This window comes from Pan paniscus, chromosome 10 (assembly GCF_029289425.2).
Source record: "Pan paniscus chromosome 10, NHGRI_mPanPan1-v2.0_pri, whole genome shotgun sequence".
Taxonomy (NCBI): Eukaryota; Metazoa; Chordata; class Mammalia; order Primates; family Hominidae; genus Pan; species Pan paniscus.
In genome coordinates, this window is record NC_073259.2 from 45,416,271 (window position 1) to 45,434,534 (window position 18,264).

General features: G+C 46.2%; 1 protein-coding gene across 1 annotated transcript in view; it reads right to left on the reverse strand.

Moving 5' to 3' along the window:
• The window catches only part of SPMIP11 (sperm microtubule inner protein 11), a 39,879-nt gene that overhangs the window by 1,375 nt on the left and 20,240 nt on the right, over nucleotides 1-18,264 (reverse strand). The window contains exons 2-3 of the mRNA XM_003825804.2: nucleotides 5,929-6,051; nucleotides 268-412 (exon numbers count right to left, since the gene is read on the reverse strand). Of these exons, the coding sequence (XP_003825852.1) occupies nucleotides 268-412; nucleotides 5,929-6,051 (268 nt within the window). The remainder of the gene's footprint in view (nucleotides 1-267; nucleotides 413-5,928; nucleotides 6,052-18,264) is intronic.

Consider the following 18,264-nt stretch of genomic DNA (forward strand, 5'->3'; position numbering starts at 1 on the left):
AGCATTGGGCTGCCACAGGATTACTATGGACACTTGTTTTGCACTAGCTCAGAAGTCACACCCACAAAGAGGAACACAAAGACACAGACAAATCTCTAACTCCTTTGAATGCCATCACGGCCCAAATTCTGGGGCCAGTTTTCTCTGGTAAGACTCAAATCTCTCCTAATTCCCTAACTGACCGGAGATGAAATAATCTCTAAGAATTAAAGTGAAGGGAAGGAGTACTTCCCTTGACCTCCCCACCCTTACCCCTCCCAGCCTAACCTGGTCATCGCGCTTTTTATGAGACAATGGCGTGGGCTCCGGATCCATGGCATGGTTTCCTCTGGACGCACTCCTGGATCATGGGACCACCAGAAGCTGAAGTTCTGAGCATCAGTCAAGGGGATTCTGAAGACCTGATTGGGAACTGAATGGGTGGGGGGAAGGGCAGGTTATCTAATTCCTTCAAGTTCTCTGCTCACTGTTCTGCCTCAGGGCAGCAATAGCCCAGCCCAGCCCAGCAACTGCTCGGCCGGACCAGGTGCTGAGAGGTCCTGGGAGTGTGGTCACCACACCCTGCTTCACTTCCGGATTCTAGCATCTCACACCCTTCATGGTCAAATGAATCAGTCTTGGTTCTTCCTGCTGCTAGTAAGCCCATCTCCAAGAGAGCTTTCCCCAAGTGCTAAGATGGTAGAAAAACAAGTGGTCAACCCACTTGGGAAATGTGTAAGATGGGGTCCACTGATCTATTATTTTTCTTTCTTCTTGGCTTAATCATCCTCATTCTCTTCCCTCCTCTTGGAAAAAATGGCTTCCTTTGCTCACTCCAAGTAATTCTCTGAAACCTAACTAATACCACCTCACATTTAGATGCTATTAATAGATGTAATTTATCTAGTGCCTATTATGTTCTAAATGTGGTATTAAATATTCTTAAATTTTTGTAATAATATCAGACTTTGATGCTGTTTGAAAAAGTACTTTTGGGCTGGGCACGGTGGCTCACGCCTGTAATTCCAGCACTTTGGGAGGCCGAGGCAGGCAGATCACCTGAGGTCGGGAGTTCGAGACCAGCCTGACCAACATGGAGAAACCCCGTCTCTACTAAAAAAAAAAAAAACAAAAATTAGCCGGGCATGGTGGTGCATGCCTGTAATCCCAGCTACTCAGGAGGCTGAGGCAGGAGAATCACTTGAACCCAGGAGGCAGAGGTTGCGGTGAGCCGAGATTGTGCCACTGCACTCCAGCTGGGGCAATAAGAGGGAAACTCCATCTCAAAAAAAAAAAAAGTACTTTTGGCCGAGTGAGGTGGCTCATGCCTGTAATCCCGGCACTTTTAGAGGCCGAGGCAGGTGGATTACTTGAGGTCAGAAGTTCGAGACCAGCCTGGCCAACATGGTGAAACCTGTCTCTACTAAAAATACAAAAATTAGCAGGGCATCTTGGGGGGTGCCTGTAATCGCAGCTACTCAGGAGGATGAGGCAGGAGAATTGCTTGAACCCGAGAGATGGAGGTTGCAGTGAGCTGAGATCGTGCCACTGCACTCCAGCCAGGGCGACAGAGCGAGACTGTCTCAAAAAAAAAAAAAAAAGTACTTTTACTATTTATTTGGATAAGTCTAATTCTACCAGTATAAAATTTGTATATTTTTAAAACTTAGAATTATAGCCTAATATTCTGGATTGCTATATAGTGTTTATAATAATTTTTTAAAAATCCATAATAATTCATTGAGTAGATGTTACATTTTTGGCTTATTTTTCTATTAATTAATAATAAGCTATTAAAAAGTTTTGCTATTAGAGGCTGGGTGCAGTGGCTCACACCTGTAATCCCAGCACTTTAAGAGGCAGATGGATCACTCCAGCCCAGGACTTCCAGAACCAGCCCAGGACTTCCAGAACCAGCCCAGGCAACATGTTGAAACCCCATTTCTACAAAAAATACAAAAATTAGCCCAGTGTGATGGTGCATGCCTGTAGTACCAGCTGCTCAGGAAGCTGAGGTGGGAAGGATCGTTTGAGCCTGGGAGGTTGTTGAGGCTGCAGTGAGCCATGATTGTGCCACTGCACTCCAGCCTGGGCAACAGAGCAAGATTCTGTCTCGAATAGATAAAAATGGAAAAATATTAAAGTTTTGCTATTAGAAATAACTTACTACCCCTCTTTCCACATGTGCCTGTTTTGATTTCTGAAAGTATTTTAGGTTTTAAACTTTAATTTTGTTATAATTATAGGTTCACATACAGTTGTAATGAATAATACGGGGAAACCAGGTGCAGTGGCTCATGCCTGTAATCCCAGCACTTTGGGAGGATCACTTGAGCCCAGGAGTTCAAGACCAGCCTGGGCAACATAGCAAGACCCTGTCTCTATTAAAAACAAAAACAAAAACAGGGAAATCATGTGTACCCTTTACTCTTCCCCACAATGGTTACAGCTTACAAAACTATGGTACACTACCACAACATGATATTAATATATTGAATATATTGATACAGAACAGTTCCATCACCACCCATCCTGGAGCTGGCATTTTATAGCCACCCTCCCCCACTGCCCCGCTTTGGAAATCAGTGATCTGTTCTTCATTTCTGTAATCTTGTCATTTTAAGAATGTTATAAGAGCCGGATGCAGTGGCTCACGCCTGTAATTCCAGCACTTTGGGAGGCCGAGGCAGGTGGATCACCTGAGGTCAGGAGTTCAAGACCAGCCTGACCAATATGGTGAAACCTCGTCTCTACTAAAAATACAAAAATTAGCCAGGCATGGTGGCGGGTGCCTGTAATCCCAGCTACTTAGGAGGCTGAGACAGGAGAATTGCTTGAACCTGGGAGGCAGAGGTTGCAGTGAGCCGAGATCGCACCATTGCACTCCAGCCTGGGCGACAGAGCAAGATTCCGTCTCAAAAAAAAAAAAAAAAGCTGGGCGGGGTGGCTCACGCCTGTAATCCCAGCACTTTGGGAGGCCGAGGTGGGCAGATCACGAGGTCAGGAGATCGAGACCATTCTGGCTAACACGGTGAAACCCTGTCTCTGCTAAAAACACAAAAAATTAGCCAGGCATGGTGGTGGGTGCCTGTAGTCCCAGCTACTCGGGAGGCTGAGGCAGGAGAATGGCATGAACCCGGGAGGCAGAGCTTGCAGTGAGCTGAGATCGCGCCACTGCACTCCAGCCTGGGCGACAAAGTAAGACTCTGTCTCAAAAAAAAAAAAAAAAAAAAAAAGAATGTTATAAGAGTGTTATATAAGAATGTCATATAAGAGTATTATAAGGCCTGGCATGGTGGCTCACACCTGTAATTCCAGCACTTTGTGGGGCTGAGGCAGGAGGAGCTCTGTGTGGGAGATAGCCAGACCTTGTCTCTATAAAAAAAAAAAAAAAAAAAAAAGCTGGGCATAGTGGCACATGCCTGTAGTCTCAGCTACTCAGGAGGCTGAGGTGGAAAGATCACTTGAGCCCAGGAATTTGAGACTGTAGTGAGCTATAATTGCACCATTGTACTCAGCCTGGGCAACAGAGTGAGACCCTATCTAAAAAAAAAAAAAAAAAAAAAAAAAGAATGTTATATAAATGGCATCATACACTATGTGATGTTTATTTTTATTTGTATTTTTTATCAGCTTACATCATGCTTTGATGTCCTACATGCTTTTTTTTTTTTTTTTAAAGACAGGGTCTTGCTCTGTTGCCCAGGCTGGAGTGCAGTAGCACTATCACAGCTCATGGCAGCCTTGACCTGCCAGGCTTAAGTGATTCTCCCACCTGAGCCTCCTGAATAGCTGGGACTGCAGGCGAGCACCACCATGCCCTGCGAATTTTTTTTTTGGAGTCTCGCTGTGTCCCCCAGGCTGGAGTGCAATGGTGCCATCTCAGCTCACTGCAACCTCTGCCTCCTGGGTTCAAGTGATTCTCCTGCCTCAGCCTATCAAGTATCTGGGATTACAGGCACCTGCCACTATGCCCGGCTAACATTTTTTTGTATTTTTAGTTGAGATGGGGTTTTGCCATGTTGGACAGGCTGGTCTCGAACTCCTGACCTCAAGTGATCCGCCCGCCTCGTCTTCCTAGAGTGCTGGGATTACAGGCATGAGCCACTGTGCCCAGCTGTATGTTTTATAGATGGGATTTCACCATGTTGCCCAGGCTGGCTACATGCTTTTTAAAATGTACATGTTCTCTCTTGACAATAGTGCTAAAAAGTATTATTCCCATTTCCAGATGGTTCAGAGAGGTTGTGGTTAAAGGAACTTGCCTAAAGTCACAGAATTCGTTTGCAGTTTAAACCCAGTTCAATAAAATGCCAAAGCTTGTGCTTACTATTCCTCAAAGGGATAATGCATGATAATATACAATATACTTTTTTCTCCCAATAATTTTGAAAGATTAGTAAAACAATAGCTCAGGCATTTTCTCTCCCCAACATCCTGCCTTTAAACCAATGAAGGGCCCTAAGTGGCGGCTCACGCCTGTAATCCCAGCACTTTGGGAGGCCGAGGGAGATGGATCACCTGAGATCAGGAGTTCGAGACCAGCCTGGCCAACATGGTGAAACCCTGTCTCTACTAAAAATACAAAAATTAGCCAGGGGTGGTGGTGCACTCCTGTAGTCCCACCTACTCAGGAGGCTGAGGCACAAGAATCACTTGAACAAGGGAGGCAGAGGTTGCAGTGAGCCAAGATCGTAGCACTGCACTACAGCCTGGGCGATAGAGTGAGAATCTGCCTCAAAACAACAATAACAAACAACAACAACAGCAAAACCAATGAGGGAGTAGGTTGATAAAAGGTAAATGGGCTGGGTGTGGTGGCTCACACCTGTAATCCCAGCACTGTGGGAGGCCAAGGTGGGAGGATCACTTGAGCCTGGGAGTTTGACACCAGCCTGGACAACATAGCATGACTCCCTCTCTACAAAAATGTTTTTAAAAAGTTAGCCAGGCTTGGTGGTGCATGCCTGTAGTCCCAGCTACTCAGGAGACTGAGGCAAGAAGATCACTTGAGCCCAGGAGTTCGAGGCTGCAGTGAGCTATGATTGCAGCACTGCACTCCAGCCTGGGTGACAGAATGAGATCCTGTTTCCAAGAAAAGAAAAGAAAAGGTGAAACATCAAAAAAGAGGCAGAACTAGGACTCAAACATGGATCTTCTGCTTCGAAGTCTAATTCAAATTTCATTTCATTGATGGGCATGGTGGCTTACGCCTGTAATCCCAGCACTTTGGGAGGCCCAAGTGGGTGGATCACCTGAGGTCAGGAGTTTGAGACCAACCTGGACAAACCAACCTCTACTAAAAATACAAAAATTAGCCAGGTATGGTGGCAGACACCTGTAATCTCAGCTACTCAGGAGGCTGAGGCAAGAGAATCACTTGAACCTGGGAGGCAGAGGTTGCAGTGAGCTGAGATGGCGCCATTGCACTCCAGGCTGGGTGACAGAGCAAGACTCATCTCAAAAAAAATTTTTTTTTCATTTTATCATATCGTGCTTACCCCACCAAGTCTACTTTCTCCCTCTTCCTCTCAGTCTCTTCGCTCTTTTTTTTTTCCTGCCAGATAACCATACCCAACCACATCCCAGCCATTCTTTTTTTTTTTTTTTTTGAGACAAAGTGTCACTCTATTGGCCAAGCTGGAGTGCAGTGGCACGATCTTGGCTCACGCAACCTCCAACTCCCGGCTTCAAGGCCTCCTGAGTAGCTGAGACTACAGGCATGCACCACCATGCCCGGCTAATTTTTGTATTTTTAGTAGAGATGGAGTTTCACTATGTTGGCCAGGCTGGTCTTGAACTCCTGACCTTGTGATCCGCCTGCCTCGGCCTCCCAAAGTGCTAGGATTACAGACATGAGCCACCAAGCCGGCCTCATCCCAGCCATTCTTTAGGAACTCAGACATATCTTTTTTTCTCCTAGCATGATGCCCACCCCAAGGTACTTACACGTCTTCAACAACACCTTCCGGACAGCTTCGTGGTATCTTGTGTGGCTATTCTGGTGCACGGAATAATTCCCATCTTTTGAGATAATGGGGGGAAGCCTAGTAGGCTCTGGTTCCTTCTGGTCTGAAATTAGAGTAGACTCGTTCTGAGTACTTGGCAAATGACTATTTGATTCTCTGATTCCCTGGTCTCCATGCTAACCAGATGCATGGCAGGGATCTCTCCTAGCCACTCACATCCAATTTTCAGGACCTCAGGAATCCAATCACCATGGCTGTGACAGAGGGGAGGGAGAGAGAACACAGTGATCACAAGACCTCCCTTACCACTCTCTTGCTTCTCCCTGACTCCTGGATTTTAAGAGGCCAACTTCTGGAATCAGGATATTGGACACATACTTAGGGTTAGTCCAAGTGAAAAAGGTCCTTATCTGGGTAGACATTCCTTTCCTGGGATTGGCATATTTGCAGAACTTCAAATGGTCTAATAGTGGAAGTCATGTTTGAGCTAAGTCTTGGAGGAAAAGAAGGAGGTAGGTTACAGTAGAATCAGGAAGAGCATTTCAGACAGCAGAATGACAAGTGTTTAGAAGCATTAGAAAGGCATCAGAGAGCTATTTGATTTGGAGCCTCGAGTGCTGGGTGAAGAGGAGAAGGACAGGAGATGGGGCTGGTAAGGTGGTGTATTATAGTGGCTACCTAGCATTCATTATGTTTGGGAATCACTCCCTATGAAGCAAAACCTGTATCTCACAATAGAGGCTGAATAGACTAGTTCTTCCTTATCCAACCTCTCTTTCAGCAAGGATATGGACAAAGAATTTTGGCTAGGCCAATCAAACACATCCGTTTCAGATTTTGAATCAAAGAAGGTTGCAAGGAAGCAGTGGCCATATAAAGTTATCCGCTAGTGACAGGAGGTGACAGCAGTGAAGCTGCATCCTGTTTCCAGCAGCAGTATTCAGGGCCCAGCATCCTTGGTGCCAGTAGTGTCCACCACAGCATTGAATGTAGTAGTGTCTGTGCCAGACCAGGTCTATGGCATGATTCTGAGCATTGCTTCTGGTTACTATCCACCATGTGTAGTTTTCCATTCCTACTGCAGCTTTTACGTGCTTCCCAATATTTTCTTATTTTCTTTCCTCTTTTTATTTATTTATGTATTTTAAGACGGTCTCCCTCTGCCACCCAGGCTGGAGTACAGTGGTGCAATCGTAGCTCACTGAAGCCTTGAACTTATGGGCTCAAGCGATCTTCCCTCCTCAGTGTCCCGAAGTGCTGGGACTACAGGTATGAGCCACTGCATCCAGCCCCACATATATATAGTTTTTCTTTTTTTAAGATGGAGTCTTGCTCTGTCACCCAGGCTGGAGTGCAGTGGCATGATCTTGGCTCACTGCAACATCTATCTGCCGGGTTCAAGCGATTCTCCTGCATCAGCCTGCCAAGTAGCTGGGATTACCAGCGTGTGCCACCATGCCCAGCTAATTTTCATATTTTTAGTAGAGATGGGGTTTCACCATGTTGGCCAGGCTGGTCTTGAATTCCTGGCCTCATGTGATCCTCCTGCCTCGGCCTCCCAAAGTGCTGGGATTACAGGCGTGAGCCACTGCACCTGGTCCCATATATATACATATATATATTTATTTTTATTTTATTTTATTTTATTTTTATTTTTATTTTTGAGATAGAGTCTCACTCTGTCACCCAGGCTGCAGTGCAGTGGTGTGATCTTGGCTCACTGCAACCTCTGCCTCCTGGGTTCAAGCAATTCTTCTGCCTTAGCCTCCCAAGTAGCTGGGACTACAGGCGCTCACCACCACGCCTGGCTCATTTTTGTATTTTTAGTAGAGACAGGATTTCACCATATTGGCCAGGCTGGTCTCGAACTCCTGACCTCATGATCCACCTGCCTCCGCCTCCCAAAGGGCTAGGATTACAGGGGTGAGGCACTGCGCCCAGCCAATATTTTTTTTAATACATTCATATACTGCTTAAATAGGCTAGATTTGGCTTGCATCTCAGACTCCTGAGCAAGGGAGGATGAGTTTGAAAAAAATTTAATTTTTTTTTTAAGTCTTTCAGAAGAGCAAGACTTGGTGAGGGAGTGAGAAAAGGAAAGCTGTTTAGGGTGGCTTCAAGATTTCTGTCTCTTGGCTGTTCCATCCATTCTGTCACACAAGCCAAAAAGGCGCTAGGCCCCTTTCCCTATCTCCTCCAGCCAGTCTCAAATGCAGAGTAAAATCCAGCTCTTGGCTGGGCACCGTGGCTCATGCCTGTAATTCCAGCACTTTGGGAGGCCGAGGAGGATGGATCACCTGAGGTCAGAAGTTTGAGACCAGCCTGGCCAACATGGGGAAACCCCATCTCTATAAAAAATACAAAAATTAGCCGGGAGTAGTGTGCACGCCTGTAATCCCAGCTACCAGGGTGGCTGAGGGAAGAGAATCGCTTGAATCCCGGAGGTGGAGGTTCCAGTGAGCCAAGATGACACCACTACACTCCAGCCTGGGAGATAAGAGTGAAACTCTGTCTCAAAAAAAAGAAAAGAAAAGAAAAAAAAATCCACCTCTGCATCTGACGTTTTCAGTGCCTCGATTCTGTATTCCTGGAGCAGAAGTCATCCCATTCCTCAAATTTTTATTTTTCATGATTATGGATGCTTGTCAGGAACTGGATTAGTTTACCATTCTCTTTGGAAATTGCCGAGGATTGCTGACTAATCTCTGGTGGAGTGTGGAGATGCCACTTCTATTCTGGAGTTCTTCCCCAGCTCCTGCTTTTTTCTTTTCTTCCTGGCTTGGCCTCACTCATTCATCATCTCTGTCCCTCATCTCTCTCGTTTGCCTTCCAATTAAATCTCTTTTAACATTTTCTATCTGAAATAATGGTACCACCAGAGTGGGGCACAGTTTGAATCCCCTCCCTGTACAGTTGAGGACTTGGAGAAGCAACAGTACTGAAGCCTTGGTTAGCATATAAAGTTCTGGAAGCCTGGACTGAACCACGGGGCTGATTTGTACTTCATCACAGGTTATAGCAACGAGGCCATTTCCTGGAAGCAATATTATTGAGCTGGTATTTGAATTTGGGCAAGGTAGGGGTGGTAGGATGTCCTTGGACAAATAGAAATAGACTGAGGAGGCCGGGCACGGTGGCTCATGCCTGTAATCCCAGCACTTTGGGAGGCCGAGGCAGGCGGATCACGAGGTCAGGAGATGGAGACCATCCTGGCTAACACAGTGAAACCCCGTCTCTACTAAAAATACAAAAAAAAAATTAGCCAGGTGTGGTGGCAGGGGCCTGTAGTCTCAGCTGCTTGGGAGGCTGAGGCAGGAGAATGGCGTGAACCCAGGAGGCCGAGCTTGCAGTGAGCTGAGATCACACCACTGTACTCCAGCCTGGGCAACAGAGCAAGACTCTGTCTCAAAAAAAAAAAAAAAAAAAAGAAAGAAAGAAACTGAGGAGAAAGAACAAGCATATTCCTAGTGGCCAGTCTAGACTGAGAATAATTATTGGTCTGAGCTCAAGTGACAGTTAGGAAATCTGTCTGTTCCCGAGGCCTCAGGCTGATTGTCAAGGGTATAGGCAGATGATGTTCTCTATTATCTCAGCATGTCCAAGTAGCATGGACCCGGCTTCCCATATGAATGGTCAGTGTGTGCTTGGAGGTGTGCTGGACAGTATCACTCACCTGGATGCCTTCCTATGGAATCAAGCACCAATTGGCATATACCTTGCATCCATTTTTGGCAAGCTGGGAGATATTCTTGATAACCCATAACTTCCCCAAGCTGCCAAGGTTTGGAAGGTACCTGGGGTGAAGGGGGCAGGGCTTGGAAAGAATCATGCCACAGCTACTGGGAAAGGGCATGTTCTGGGTAGAGGGACGCAATGAGCTCTTTATAACCAAACTCCACTGTGGTAAGGTAGATGAATCAATTATTCTGTCGGTAGGTGACACAACAGAGGTCCTTCATCCACCCAGTTAATGCCATGCTCTGCATGGTCTTTGTTGATAAGTAGATATGAAATACCCTAAATAGCTTCTAGAACTGGGCCACAAATTGGGGGTTGCCATAAAACCACCTTTAATGCTTTGAATAGACTATGAAGGACATGTAGGGTCATATAAAAGTACTTGAGTGGATGTTCCATCCCTCCAAATTAATGGTGCAGATTTCTCAGTATTACAAGTTTCCCTGTGACTCGGGGGTGGTCACACAATCTTAGTTATTCACTACTTTGCCCATTGCCTCTGTTTGTTGCAACTGGGGCTGATTGGCCACAATGTTTTCAGGTTGAAGAATTTTTAGAAAGAGTCTACCTTTGTGCCTCCCAGAAATCTACCTTCTAGATTAGGGTATTTGCAGCCAGGCATGGTGGCTAATGCCTATAATCCCAGCACTTTGGGAGGCTGAGGTATGGTGGCACGAGCCTGTGGTCCCAGCTACTCGGGAGGCTGAAGTGGGAAGATCGCTGAAGTTCAGGAGGTTGAAGCTGCAGTGGGCTGTGATTGTGCCACTGCACTCCAGCCTGGGTGACAGAGCAAGACCCTGCCTCAAAAAACGAAAAACAGGCCAGGCGCGGTGGCTCACGCCTGTAATTCCAGCACTTTGGGAGGCCTAGTCGGGTGGATCACGAGGTCAGGAGATCGAGACCATCCTGGCTAACACAGTGAAACTCCGTCTCTACTAAAAATACAAAAAATTAGCCGGGCATGGTGGCGGGCACCTGTAGTCCCAGCTACTCGAGAGGCTGAGGCAGGAGAATGGTGTGAACCCGGGAGGTGGAGCTTGCAGTGAGCCGAGATCACACCACTGCACTCCAGCCTGGGTGACAGAGCGAGACTCCGTCTAAAAAAAAAATGCCTCAGGCTGGGTGCAGTGGCCCAGGCCTGTAATCCCAGTACTTTGGGAGGCCGAGGCAGGAGAATCACTTGAGTTTAGGAGTTTTAGACCAGCCTGGGCAAGAGAGTGAGACCTCATCTCACTCCTGGGCTCAAGTGATCCTCCTGCCTCAGCCTCCTGAGTAGTTGAGACTACAGGCATGTGCCACCATGCCTGGCTACTTAAAAAAATTTTTTTTGTAGAGAAAGGGTCTTGCTATGTTGCCCAAGCTAGTCTAGAACTCCTGGGCTCAAATAATCTTCCTGCCTCGGCCTCACACAGTGGTTGGATTACAGGCATGAGCCATCACACTCTGCCCCAAGGTACATTTCTCTAACTTCAGAAGGTTTATCCGTTTGGAAAGGCAGAGGGGCTCAGTGGCTCTGGCCAATTCATTTTTGGTTGAATTGTGCCACTTATGCTCCTGTTTGAAAAGCCGGAGACAGTGGCTCATGCCTGTAATCCCAGCACTTTGGGAGGCTGAGGCGGGTGGATCACTTGAGGTCAGGAGTTCCAGACCAGCCTGGCCAACATGGCAAAACCCTGTCTCTACTAAAAATACAAAAATTAGCCGGGCATTGTGGCACACACCTATAGTCCCAGCTACTCCGGAGGCTGAGGCAGGAGAATCACTTGAAACCGGGGGGGCAGAGGTTGCAGTGAGCCGAGATTGCACCACTGCACTCCAGCCTGGGCGACAGAGTGAGACTGTCTCCAAAAAAAGAAAAAAAAAAAAAAAAAAAAAAAAAAAAGTAAAGAAAAGCCAGAACAACAGTGCCCTCTGCTGGAGTCTAAGAATGGGATCTCCAGCTGTCTCCTAACAGGTAGTTCACCAAAGAGGCAGCTCAGAGAGGCAAGGAGACTAGGAGATTGAGCAGAAGACATTCCAGCCAGGCTTGGGAAGACTACCTTTTGTGTCCTCTAACAGGATCCAGGAAATGAGAACGTAAGTAAGACGAGTTCAGCTTTTACCAGAAACTCAAGGTTGAGCCTTTCTTTAAAGAAATTCATTTGGAATTGGAAATGAGAGCAACTCTGAGGACTCATTAGTGAATTCCTCAGGGAAGGGAAATGATAAGGGCAGCAGTGGGATAAGCTGGAGTGAGGCCCTTTGGATGTGCACAGCTTGAAGGTCAGCATGTCTGTGGCTAGAGGGTAGTCACTGGAGAGTCTGGCAAGGAGAGGTCATTTGTCTCAATTGTCTCAAGACAAGAACAGGCATAATCTTTCCCTACCACCCAAATCTCGCAGAGATTTTCTCTGTGACTCCGGTCAATGAACAGTGTTCTGGGTGCCTGGACTTGTGTTATGGTGAGAGCTAGGCTGACACAAGATTTTCATACAACAAGGCAAGGAGTTTTCTCAAAGAAGGGCCAGATTAGAGGGAATTTGTCTAGAATAAAGAACAGGGCCCTCCTGGACCAAGAGGAGTGTCAGGTATGAAGCTAAGAATAAATAGGATGGCCGGGCACAGTGGCTCACGCCTGTAATCCCTGCACTTTGGGAGGCCAAGGTGGGTGGATCACCTGAGGTCGATAGTTCGAGACCAGCCTGGCCAACACGATGAAATCCCGTCTCTACTAAAATACAAAAAATTAGCTGGGTGTGGTCACATGTGCCTGTAATCCCAGCTAGTCAGGAGGCTGAGGCAGGAGAATCGCTTGAACCCGGGATGCGGAGGTTGCAGTGAGCCGAGATCGCCCCACTGTACTCCAGCCTGGGCAACAAGAGCAAAACTCTGTCAAAAAAAAAAAAAAAAAAAGAATAAATAGGAGAGCAGAGTTCAAAGCTGGTGTTGAGAGAGATTCAGCAAAGGAAAGGACTGATACAGGATTGTGCTTCCCTGGGCAGGACAGAAGGGAAAGCTTGGGCACTCAAGACTCCAGAGTAGAAGGTAAATGAACCCTGGAAGCTGGGCTGAATCTGCAGGAGCAACCAGTATTAGAAAGAGGAAGGGTGAGCCTGGGAGGGACAGGAATCTCCCAACTGGTAGACATGAGAGTTCTGGTCACTGGTCGGGGTGCTCTTCTGTGGGCAGTGAGTTGACCAGCCTCTTTCAGGGCCTAGATGAAATATCCTTTGAAGCCAGCCAGCGTTTTTTGTACCTCAAGGAATCTTATGGTTAAAAATATTGTTTTCCAGGTATCCTATCCTGGCAAGTATGTCTTGAGTAGTGGACAAAGGTATTCTAGCCACAGGAAAGGTATATGTTCTATATGTAAATAGTGAACTTACATATGATTTATAACTTTTCCTCCATCATCTGTTGTAAAGTTTTATGTGCTAGGTCTTAGGTACGTTACATACATTATTTTATTTAATGTCCACAATACATCTTTTTTTGTTTGTTTGTTTGGTTGTTTTGAGGCAGAGTCTCGCTCTGTTGCCCAGGCTGGAGCACAGTGGCATGATCTGAGCTCACTGCAACCTCCGCCTCCCAGGTTCGAGAGATTCTCATGCCTCGGCCTCCCAAGTAGCTGGGATTACAGGCACCCGCTAACACATGTGGCTAATTTTTGTATTTTTAGTAGGGATGAAGTTTCACCATGTTGGCCAGGCTGGTCTTGAACTCCTGACCGCAGGTGATCTGCCTGTCTCGGCCTCCCAAGGTGCTAGGATTACAGGTGTGAGCCACCGCACCTGGCCTCTCCACAATAAGTCTCTACTTACTGTGCAGTCTCTACAATAAGTCTCTACAATAAGGCAGACATTATTGTCTCCATTTATAGGTGAGGAAACTGAGGCACTATGAATTTGCTTAGTGTGAGTTAGCCTCCTGAATTTGAACATCTTTGAATACTTGATAAACTGAGTTTCTTTTTGTTTTTGAGTCAGTCTCACTCTGTCACTAGGCTGGAATGCACTGGTGCAATCATGGCTCACTGCAGTCTCAACCTCCTGGGCTCAAGTGATCCTCCCACCTCAGCCTCCCAAGTACCTGGGACTACAGGCATGCGCCAATACACCTGACTAATTTTTTGTAGAGACAGGGTCCCACTGTATTGCCCAGGCTGGTCTCAGACCCCTGGGCTCAAGTGATCCTTTTGCCTAAGCCTCCCAAAGCGCTGGGATTACAGGTATGAGCCACTGCACCTGGCTTAAACTGAGTTTCTGAAGTCAAGGATAGACCAAAGTATGTTCCCCACACCCATTTGCCTCTTCGATTTTTCTATTTTGATTCTTTATCAGGAGGAAGAGGTAGGAAGGAGGCAGGGACTGGCAGAATGTTTGATTACACGTGTTGACTCACCTCTGTGAGTTTTCATTATGACTCTAATAAGGAAAGCTTGAGTGGGCCCTTTTGAGTTGAATGTTAATACACTCACACCCACTAGGAGGAAAAAAAAACCTATCGTTCTTCAAGGAAAAATTGTGAATGACTTAAAAATATCATGATAGTAACAGTGTTAAGAATGAAAAGTGTGACTATTAATAGGTTCATTTTTATAGTTGCTGTTAAAGGCCTAGCTAAGGGACCAGGCAAGGAATGTGGCTGATTTGAACCACAGAATGGTTGAAGTGCTAAAACCAGATGGACAGAAAGGTGTCAAGCAGTTTGAGTGAATGTATTAACAAGGTGAAATCAACCAGGAAGAAACTGGGACCAGGGAACCATTCTGGAGACAAATGAAAGTCTTTCAAGATTGTTTAGCTTGTGGAAAAGGGTGACTGGAGGTTCAGGAACTGTGGGTTCCCTGAATTAATGGACATAGAATTTGGGATGAAAGACCAGGGTAAGCAAGGTAGATGTGGGCTTGCTAGGAGACGAAGAGAATGCTGTATTTTACCCATAATCTCCCTGCCCCACGTTGTGAATTTCCCAAACCAGTTCTGAGGTAATAGAAAAGTAGGAGGCATGTTCCCCGTGGTGGACCATAAGGTCAAACCCTTCCCAGCTAGCCACATATTTCAAGCAACCTCAGCAGTACCAGGATTCAGAACCATCTGAGCTCTGTTGTACTTTTCTGCCCATATGTTAAATAAAATGAGAACTAAGAGTTTACCGTTTAATTTAGCAATATGTGAGTCGTTGGTAAATGGATACAGCAGGGTTTTGTTTTGTTTTGTTTTTTAGAGAGAGAGAGTCTCATTCTGTTGCTCAGATTGGAGTGCAGTGGTGTGATTATAGCTCAATGCATCCTCAATCTCCTGGGTTCAAGTAATCCTCTCTCCTCAGCCTCCCTGATGGCTGGGACTAAAGGTGCGTGCCACTATGCCCAGCCAATTTTTTTGATTTTTAGTAGAGATGAGGTCTCACTCTGTTGCCCAGGCTGATCTAAAACTCCTAAACTCAAGCGATTTTCCTGCCTCGGCCTCCCAAAGTACTGGGATTACAGGCCTGGGCCACTGCACCCAGCCTGAAGCAGTTTTAATGGTGTGGTGATGGCAAGTGCCTGGGTTGGTGTGGGCTCAAGAGAGAATGGCAGATCCAGAGATAGGCTGGGCGTGGTGGCTCACGCCTGTAATCCCAGCACTTTGGGAGGCCGAGGCGGGCGGATCACGAGATCAGGAGATCGAGACCATCCTGGCTAACACGGTGAAACCCCATCTCTACTAAAAATACAAAAACTTAGCTGGGCATGGTGGCGGGTGCCTGTAGTCCCAGCTACTCAGGAGGCTAAGGCAGGAGAATAGCATGAACCCGGGAGGCAGAGCTTGCAGTGAGCCGAGGTTGCGCCACTGCACTCCAGCCTGGGCAACAGGGCAAGACTCCATCTGGAAAAAAAAAAAAAGAAGAAGAAGAAGAACCAGAGACAGAAAAAACAACTCTTTTTTTTTTTTTGACACCGAGTTTCACTCTTGTTGCCCAGGCTGGAGTGCAATGGCATGATCTTGGCTCACCGAAAGCTCTGCCTCCTGGGTTCAAGCAATTCTCCTGCCTCCTGCCTCAGCCTCCTGAGTAGCTGGGATTACAGGCATATGCCACCATGCCCGGCTAATTTTTTATTTTTAGTACAGACAGAGTTTCCCCATTTTGGTCAGGTTGATCTTGAACTTCTGACCTCAAGTGATCCACCTGCCTCAGCCACCCAAAGTGCTGGGATTACAGGCATGAGCCACCGCGCCCAGCCAAAACAGACAACTCTTACGTCTACGGGGAATAGGGAAATAGGAAATGAGGGGTTTTAAGATGGAAGAAGATTTTTTTTTTTTTGAGACTGAGTCTCACTCTGTCGCCCAGGCTGGAGTGCAGTGGCATGATCTCAGCCCACTGCAGCCTCTGCCTCCCAGGTTCAAGCGATTCTCCTGCCTCAGCCTCCCAAGTAGCTAGGACTACAGGCGTGCACCACCACGCCCAGCTAATTTTTGTATTTTTAGTAGAGATGGGGTTTCACCATGTTGGTCAGGTTGGTCTTGAACTCCTGGCCTCAAGTGATCCACCCGCCTTGGCCTCCCAAAGTGCTGGGATTACAGGTGTGAGCCACTGGGCTCAGCCAGAAGAGGAAATTATAGATGGACAAATTAATGCAAGAGTGAGAAGAATTATTGGAGTGGTGTTTTGGAGAAGGCAAAAAGAAATGGGATCTGGTCAAAAATGGAGGGGGTTTGTCTTAATAGGTGCGTGGGCCATTCATTCATGATAATAGGAGATATATGGGCACAGATGCAGGTAGATGGATAGATGTGGTTTGTGATAGCTTATGGAAATTATCTACCAATTGCTTCTGTTTTCTCTGTGAAATAGAAGGCAACTCATTATGTGAGAATGAGGATGGGGGAGGAGGTGTTGGACATTTGAAGAAACAGGAGAAGGTAGGAAAAGGCCTCCAGGAGACTAGGAGAGTGAATGGAACCAGGAAATGTAGTTTGAACTTCTGGGCAGCGATAATCACTAAACTCAAGCGGACAACAAGACCCGCTTGAGTTTGGTGATCATGAATTTAAAGCAGGGGCAATTGGCATGGTTTTTTTTTTTTTTTTCCTAGACCGTGAGTATAAACTTCTCTTTCCAGGAATTTTGATATAATCAGGATGGTAGTGGGGAGAGGAGGGTGGAGAAAGAAATGAGGGCAATAACTTGAGGGGACCACGTGGTCAAGGGAGGTTTCTTCCCTTGCCCTTCCCTTGCCAGATGAAAGAGATTATAGCATATTTGTATACTGATGGAAATGATCTGGAAAGAAGGAGAATCCTGAGGGAGAAGATGATAGTTTTAGGAGCAAAATCTTTGAGTAGATGAGAAGGGATGGGCTCCAGTACACAAAAGGAATCAGTTTATTCATTGAACCAGAGGGAATGGAGTGGAATGTTAAATGGGATGATGGAAAGTCTCTGATTCCTTCTAATTTTCTTAGTGAAATAAGGAGCAAGGAAGTTAGCTCAGAGTGAGAATGGGAGAGGGGCTTCAGAGATTCAAGGAGGGAGATGTGAAATAGTTGACTTGAGGATTGGGAGAGTGACTAGGGGAATATGATAGGATTGTCAGGCTGCCCTGAGTTCCCACTTGACATCTGTGGTTATGGTACTCATCACTCTAGGAAGACTAAACATCTTAGATAAAAGCCAAATACAGTCACCTTTGTCTCGACAGGTGTCTCTGGAGCACAACACTTTTCATGGCCTTATAATGAACTCCCAGAAGTCAGCCTATGTGTCTCACAGCTTGGCCATGTGAGCACAGACTTCAACTCTGGGGCAATTCAAGTGGCTTCAAGAAAATACTAGGAATAGAATGAAATTACCATTGAATGTAATTTTCAGGTGGAAGATTGAATGATATGGTTGAAGCAAAACTTGGCAGAGGGTAGCCAAACTTGGCAGAGGGTAGCCAAGTTGCCTGAATGTCTTTGTGAAAAGGATAGTGGCATTAGAAATACTATTCTATGGTTTCTTTTGTTATGAGATCATGGATGATGGGCACAGTGCATAGCTATGTTAGGGTCTGCACTATTAAAAAGGTTGTCAGAACTGGGAGATGAATTTCAAGGCTGGGATGCAATGAAAGCAGTCTGATCAAAGTGGGAGGTGGAGGTAACCTGCTACAGTTTTGGCTTTGAATTTTTTCTCGATTTTGAATCTGCTCTTATGAAGATGAAGCCCTAGGCTTAGCTCTATACATGACAAGCTCCTCATTCTTCAGGCTGTTGCTTAAACATTAATTCATTGAATTCTCTGTCTAAAGAGGGCCTCTTGTTGGGCATGGTGGCTCATGCCTGTAATCTCAGCATTTGAGGAGGATGAGGCAGGAGGATCACTTGAGCCCAGTTTAAGACCAGCCTGGGCAACATAAGGAGACCCTGCCTCTCCAAAAAAAAAATAAAAAATAAAAGTTAAAAAAATAAAGTAAAATAAAGTGGGCCTCTCCAAGTTACTCCTCATTACGGCACTTTCAAACTCAGTTGTCCGTAAGGGCCAGGCAGATAATGCTTATGAGTAAAGCAAGCTGGGTAAGAAAACTGTACCATCTGAAGGGGAAGCTGCTACTTTATTCTAGCTGTTTGTTGTCA